We start from the raw sequence: 8006 nt of genomic DNA on the forward strand, positions 1-8006 counted from the left end.
TCTTTGTCATTCCTTGGTATTCTTATTCAGAAACATCCACTTCATAGTTTTTCCTATTCCGTGTACCGGAAACCCACCCAAACAAACCATTATCTCAATGCTCAGTCACATCATCACCCCGCCGAACTTAATTCAGTTATCAACTCTCTTGTTTCCCGTTCTATAAGACTTAGCGACAACAATCGAAAATCATCCGAAATCAATTTAATAAGGCAAAAACTTTTACAAAACCCACAAAACCCAAATCAATAGGAGCATTCAAAAACATATAAACGCCATTCCATCCAAAAAAGAAACCTTGCAGCCTGATCAACCTAAAATCTTTCTACCTTTAATCAAAGGTGTCACTGAATAGATCAGTAGAACTCTTAATCCTCTGAACATCAAAACCATCTTCACTACTCCGTTAAAGAGTAAGTCAGATCCGTAAAAGATCAAATTCCCAATGAAGACCACGATGTCTACGAGATACCTTGTTCCTGTTGCTCACGTACATACATAGGACAGACAAACCGACGAATCCATGACCGTATTTATGAACACTTTATATCTGTAAAACATTCGGCTACTATTTTAGCCCTAGCCCAACAACCGTCGCTCCCATCCGCTTCTTAAAATCGAGAATCACTCGCGAAGCCACTGCCGCCAACCCATCCCGCTCAGACCGTTTCCGCGCATACTGACAGTATAAAAGCACCCACACAGGGTAAGACCGGTCGTTACTCGACACTGAGGAGTAGGCAGATTGAGACCTGTGCCGTTTGATGGTTCTCCCAAAACGTCGAGTTTTAAATTCTCAAGCGGTTTTTCCCGAGTACTTACCTGTATTCTTTGGGGTAATAGTGGCATAACCCAATCTGTTTGTATTGTTGGGGTAATAATAGCTACGTAGAGTATTTAAGATTTTATTGTGAAGCGCGTAGAATATTTTCCCTCCATTTTCGAATAAAAATGAAAGTACAAAATGTTCTCCTTCATTTACTCCCTTATTTTGGATTAAAATATCCAAATAATTACAAAAATACTTTGGAGAAAGCTTAGGGGGCACCATTCTCCCGGTCACCCCTACTTCCTAGATATAAGCAGTCACCGATCAAGCAGCGACGATACTGGAGAGCATAGTGAGTATTCCGTAGGAAAGTATACCTTAACAAATGCTACAGGAACTTAGGAAAAGTTCGTGACAAGGCTTCATTAAAAAAGCATAATCCAAACTGGTGAACATGGTGATTTTCACCCAACGTCTAATGAACGTAGAGTTCAATAATATGAAACATACACTGTTAAATCAGTCAGTCTTCTGGATTTTGACAGATACAAATTAATATGCTACTAAAATTAGAAAAAATAGCAAAGCCCTAAAGAAAATAGACCTATCTCCTTTTCATAAAACTACAGGACAGAATAAAATTACAATCTAAATGTTAAAAATCAATGACAGAAGAATAGAAAAATACTGAAGATCCTATTAACTAAAATATTTGATAAAGGAAAAACGAAGATAATTTTTCAACAAAACGATTTGCTGACGTTCTAATCCATCCGAGCTGAACCCACCTCTGTGTTGAGTTGTAACATACATTAATTTCGGGTTTGGGCCATAAGTAGTACCCTTATTAGGATTATTTTGACATAATCATATTTAATGCCCATCAAAAACCTACGATTTATTCGAAGAGAAGAGATGTATCAGCTTTTTTTAAAAAAGAAATTACAGAAATTGTAGATTGTAGAGGTGTGTTGATTTTTTGTTATCATTTTATTCGAATATGGTATATTTTAAATTACAGGTACTCAAACAAGTTTCTTAATATAATTTAGACGACCTCTACGGTTATAAAACTAACGATTTTATTACACACTGATATTCAGTCACAGATAAAACGGAAAATAAAAGGTAGAAAACTAATCGTAAATAAAAGCCACAACCATCATCATTTTGTATTCTGTAAAAAATTTTTAGATAATTTAATAGAAATATTTATTACTCTCATCATTGCATATAAAACGTTAACATTGTTTTAGGTAACTTCAATGACAAATTAGTAAGAGACAGGTTTAGTCGAATAGTCCATGTGTATATTTAATTCAAATAAAGATTCCGTAATTCCATCAGTAAGCCAGTCTAGAAATGAAAAAAATGATCGATTCCACGCGAACATTTTTTATCACAGGTATCTAATAGCTTTACATCATATCACATCGGCCCTATTTTGTTATAAATAAACTCCGAAGTCCAATATGTAGGTAGTTTTTTTAACAGTAGCATCTTTTGATCATATTAAGAGTAATTTTTTATTGACTATTTCACTAGACTATTTTTAACTGATAAAACGTCATAACCACGTTTTCTACTGACAAAACTCCTTCCTGTCCGTGATTTCTCAGCGACAAAATTATGACAGATCCGTCATGAAGGTGTCTGGTAATTCTATTGTTGTCAGTTTGACAAACGTCATTGAGGCGTAATCAATTTTGGACAGATATAATGAATCCAGACGAAAAATCAAGATTTGGATGCCGGTGAAAAAATCAAAAAATTGGTTTCGGAAAATATCCTGTTACGATAATAAATATTATGGCGTATAAAACTGTAAATATATTATGACTAATTCTTTTCTATTTCTAGTAATTTCGGCGCTCAGTTGAAAGACCTGTTTACCCGCCGGCAGAAATCTCTAGTCCCTTCGCCGAAAGACCAGTCCATGAGTCACCTTGTCGTCTAATGGGTGGAAGGTCATCGATTCATCGCCAGATCCTTCTAGATAACGGCATTTTATATATATAAATGGGACATTTTATTTAGGGGGACAGTTAGTTTTTGAAGATCGCGCCGCGTCTTAAAATGTAACGCACGTATTATAATAAATTATTAAGTGTAAGATAAATTAGTAATAAAGACTTTAATAAATTTGTGAGTGTTATAAAAATAACCTTTAATAGTAAATAAAAAACAATAAATTAGATTAATAAAAACATAACAATCCCATTGAACACGCAGATGTCCAGAAGCTCTATTTGGACCCAATTTTCGGAGTTCCTACGGGTGAGAAATTTTACAGCAAAAATAGTACAAGACGAGATTGGATTGTTGGGTCGCTTATTCTTCTTTTTAAGTGTGGTTCTAAAGCTTTTTGCCTAACTCTAACGAAAACGGATAATACCTTGATAAGTATCTTTCTAAGATTTTTTTTTAAATTATTTGCTATTTGTAAAAAGAATTACAGCGAGAGACTTAAAGCTGTTAACAGTGTGTTGACATATTTTGAGCAGCAAGGTGTTTCAGCAATGGATATCCTGTTTCTTCGCCAGCAACGTAATGCTTCCCACAAAAGGAACAAAATGAAAGGCAAACATCGATCTCCAACTTTTTTTTCAACGAGTAAAGTACGTTTTTTGTTTGTAATGCTTCTTCTTTTTAACGTGGTTTATCAAGTCCCTTGACGTTGGTGATAATCACGGCAAGACTGTTTCTATTCTGAACAGTCGTTCGACTATCTGTATCCTGGTCCATTCTTTGACATTCCTCAATCAAGAAGCTTGTTTTTTACCAATTTCTTAGCGTTTTTCAATTATACTCATCATAATTAGTCGAAGAATAGTATACTGTTTTCCCCGCATCATATGTCCAAGATATCCTATTTTCCTGGATTTCGCGGATAAGCCACATTAAGATAACAGTTTAATTTCGGTTAGGAAACCATGTTGGAGTTCTATTATCCAGGACTCCCACATAAAGAGCATTTGGCTGATAGTTGTGCCCCTATCGCGCATCAGAGTGCTATAGGGGGGAAGGGATGGTCTGGAGCATTGAAGCGGTGGAGTGATTCCTGTTTTTACTCGAGTTAATACACCTCGCTTCAATGAATTGTTACACCCGAACGTAATTCTTAGGGGTGAACATGTCTCACAGGCTGGGTTTAAAAGAAAAAAAAAAAAAGTTTTCCTGGATTTGACGAGTATCTTGTGCTCTTTTGAGAACTGCTTTATTTGTCTGCTTAGCTGTTCACAGTAGTTTTAGTGTTTGTCTATACAACTACATTTCAAAATTTCAAAAGCCACTAAGCGCTTAATAATAAAACGATATTTAAAATTGTATACTTTTTGTATTGGTTGCCCATCTATTTGTAATTGTGTATTTTGATAAGGTAAGCGACTAAATACGATGTATTTTGTTTTAAAACAATATATTTTTAGCCCTATATCTCGTCCCACCATGTTAATACACTTTAAAAGACATCGCAATTCATTTTGCAAGTTGTGCAAAGGACGTTTAAATATTCTGTAATGCACCTACTACGTTTTATTGATGTTTACATAATTTGATTTCTGCTTTGTTAACTATCTTCTGTGGATGCAGTTTACTTAAACATTAACACCGAATGTACGGCAGCATTCTATTATATTTAAACCTATTATCGTCAATAACTTGGCATGTTCACTAACTCAGTTCTACATTAGACCGGGTTTGTGAGAATCGACTGTATCTGTTAATCTTTAAACACTATAATATATAATGTCGTATTCTCTTGCTATTATTAAACTATTTTTATTCCTGATTATCATCATATTTATGATTTTGGCTTTACAACACTGTGTGGGTCCTAGCATCCTCAAGAATTTCTCTTCCGCCAAGCACGTATTCCCATATTTCTTATGTCTTCATCGATGTTATCAAGGAACCTTGTTTTGGGTCTTCTTCTTCTTCTCTGACCAATGGGTCTATCAAAGAGCTTTTTTCTAGCTGGGTCATTTTGTTCCATCCGCATTACATGCCCTATCCACCTCAGACGTCCTTTCTTAATATGTTTTACGACATCTGGTTCCTGGTGTATTCAATAAAGTTCGAAGTTGTATCGTCTTCTCCACATTCCATTGTCATTCACTACTCCATAGATTCGCATTAGTACTTTTTTTTCAAAACATCCTAACACGTTTTCATTACTTTTTGTTAGAGTCCAGGTCCCTGAACCATACGTTAGGACTGGGCGTATTATTGTTTTGTACAGTTTTATTTTTGTATTTCTCGATATAGTTGTGGATTTAAACCCATTTTTATAGCCGATTCTTTTAATGCTACATACGCCTCTCTTACAGCGTTTTTCGTTCTCCCACCAATATTAATATCATCAGCATAGGCAAGGATTTGCACTGATTTATTATATATTGAACCAATGGTTGTGATTTGTGACATACGTATTACTTTTTCCAGATCTAGATTACACAGTATACAGGAGAGAGGGTCTCCCTCGCGCATTTGTTTTTAAAGGTTCAGACAGCTCCCCTGAATTAGTACTCTACATTCAACTTTTTCAAGTGTTAGTTTTGTTAAATTTACCAATTATTTTGTATTCCTAGCTCTTTCATTGCTTTGAACATTTCCCTTCTATTCACAGCGTCGTAGACTGCTTTGTAGTCTATAAATATGTATGAGTATCTATGCCATATTCCAGTGTTTTTTCTAAAATTTGTTTCAGGGTTACAATCTGATGAATTGTCGGTTTACCACCTCTAAAACCAGTCTGGTATTTTCCTACTATCCGTTCTGCATATGGTGCCAAACGGTGAAATAGTACTGTGGAAAATATTTTAAACGCTGCATTTAAAAGCGCAATTCCTGTGTGGTTACAGCATTAAAAGATATTTCCTTTTTTTTTCTGATTATTCTTGTATTAAAGTCATCCTTATCCTCCTATTAAATTTATTTTATGTCCTTTGATGGTACCGTTGGTGGCCATTAGTCTTTCGTTGATCACATCCCAACTATTTTCAGTTTATTTTGATTTTTATGTATGAGCATTCACATTCCCTTGGATACATTGTTATTATTGGACACGTCACTATCAATAGTAAAAAAAGTATCCACAAATGGGATGTTAAAACAAACAAAACTAATGTATTATAACCTTCATTGACTTTATTATATTATAAATTTAACGATTGACAAATATTTATTAAAAAAAACCATTAAATAATTCTGTACCTATAGATTTTTACAGTTTTAAGTTTTTTTTATTTAATTGTGTACAAAAACAATTTAAATAATTTTGTAAATTACATTATTATTCGTAGTTAAATCTTCTTTTGCCGTCAAACCGGAAACCATATGCTGCAGCGTTCTTTGCGTCGACCAGAGCTGGATTTCGATGTTTGTAGAAAGATCCGTGTGAATGGGCAGCTCGCGATGACCCAGTTTCTTCGTCTTTCAAGTAAAACGCCTCGAATGTGCCTTTCGGCAGAAGTACATTCTTCAAGTTGTCGTCAGCGGGATCGTAACTCAGTACAACCAGAAGGAGCGAGCAAAAAATAGCGAGTTTTAGATGAATTCGCATGGTGTTGAATATTATATGCAAATTGTTTAATTACAGGAACTGGTCTACGACAGCACCGCTACCCATTGACAGAACTACTGACGGCAAAACTACTTTCTCTTAGTTCGGGTGCGTACTTCCATTAGTCTAGGCAATGGAGACTTATTTTTGGTATATGCAAAATATGAAATATTTGAGTCTTTGGTCTTCTGTTTTATTTTTAAACCAGATCCAGTGTCAATACGTACCCTTGCTTGTTTAGTACTATGTGTACTTTTTATTTTTATTCATAGACTTTGTAACAAAACCTGTGTACTGTTAAAATTAGCAAGAGTATGATCCTCAGTTCAATTTTCATCCGAGTTATACAGTTCAAATGTCATTCACATTTTTTAGAAGAATATCCTTCAGATATCGAAAACAGGCTTACTTTTCTAACAATGTTCGTCGTTTCTGTCCCATAGTAAATTTTTGTGCCTTACAACAATTTTTATTGTCGAGTTGCCTGTCACAAAAAATACACCTGCAAACCTCATAATTTATTAACCCAGCCGTGGCCGCTAAAACTGATCAGTAGCCTGCTTAGGGTTTTTTTTTTTTTTTTTTTTTTTTTTTTAACATTGAAGAGTATGATATATGGGGTCTAGAAGTAAATAAAAAGAAAACCGAATACCTGTGCATTGGAGCAGAACGAAAAGATCTCATATTAGACGATAACACTACGATAAAGCACTGCTGTGACTACAAATACCTAGGTATCACTATTTCACAAGATGGAACATTAGACAAAGCCATAAGAGAGAGAAATACGTCAGGGAGAAAAGCCATCACAATGTTAAACACCATTTTATGGGACCAATCCATCAGCAAAGAAAATAAAAAGAGGATATATGAGACTATAGTAAAAAGTATCACTTTATACAGCTGTGAGGTATGGCCACTGAAAGAAAGAACACTGTCAACGCTGAAAGCGACGGAAATGGATTTTTGGAGAAGAGCCGCAAAAAAATCTAGAAGAGAAAGGATTACCAACGAACGCATTATAGAAATAATGGGAATCAAACGAACAATCACATATGACCTAACAACAAAACAACTTATCTGGTTCGGACACTTACAAAGAATGGACGAACAACGAATGTCAAAAGAAATACTAAAGTGGCAACCAGAAGGAAAGAGAAAACGAGGTAGACCGAGAAAAAGTTGGAGCGAAGGAATAAATAAAGAACTGAGAGAGAGGGCCATAGAAGAAGATCTATGGAACAACCGGTCTAAGTGGCGATTGGAAGTCGGAAAACGGCGGAGAACGTTATAAACCGACAAGTAGTAGTAGTAGCCTGCTTAGGTAACTTTACATTTTTCTTGGCAGCAAGGCTATTGGAGATATTTTTATTTTTAGTCGGTAAACCAGAACACCAGAAGGCCTTAAACACTGTGAAGATTTATGCCATAGTCGAATCATCTTCTGGTAAACATGACTCAATAAGAGTATACATTATTGCCACATACTTGTCAGTGGTTATGCCTTAGGTCTCAAGTGGACGAAGTTGACTCTTAATCATGTCATATAAAGTGCAGGAATATTACAACGACTACTACAAACTCGACTTAAAATAACTTTAACAGCGCTCTATTCTCTACTTCAATCTGAAGATCCTCTCTGCCAAACCTAGACTGCAATCTTTGAATAATATT

At 35.2% G+C, this 8006-nt stretch overlaps 1 protein-coding gene across 1 annotated transcript; it reads right to left on the minus strand.

Annotated features, from left to right (window-relative positions):
- Nucleotides 1-5907: 5907 nt before the first annotated feature.
- Nucleotides 5908-6396, minus strand: LOC140438113 (uncharacterized). The gene has a single exon (XM_072527827.1). The coding sequence runs from the start codon at nucleotides 6330-6332 to the stop codon at nucleotides 6063-6065; it is 270 nt and encodes an 89-aa protein (XP_072383928.1). The 5' UTR covers nucleotides 6333-6396; the 3' UTR covers nucleotides 5908-6062.
- Nucleotides 6397-8006: the final 1610 nt, after the last annotated feature.

Source organism: Diabrotica undecimpunctata, chromosome 4 (assembly GCF_040954645.1).
Source record: "Diabrotica undecimpunctata isolate CICGRU chromosome 4, icDiaUnde3, whole genome shotgun sequence".
NCBI lineage: Eukaryota > Metazoa > Arthropoda > Insecta > Coleoptera > Chrysomelidae > Diabrotica > Diabrotica undecimpunctata.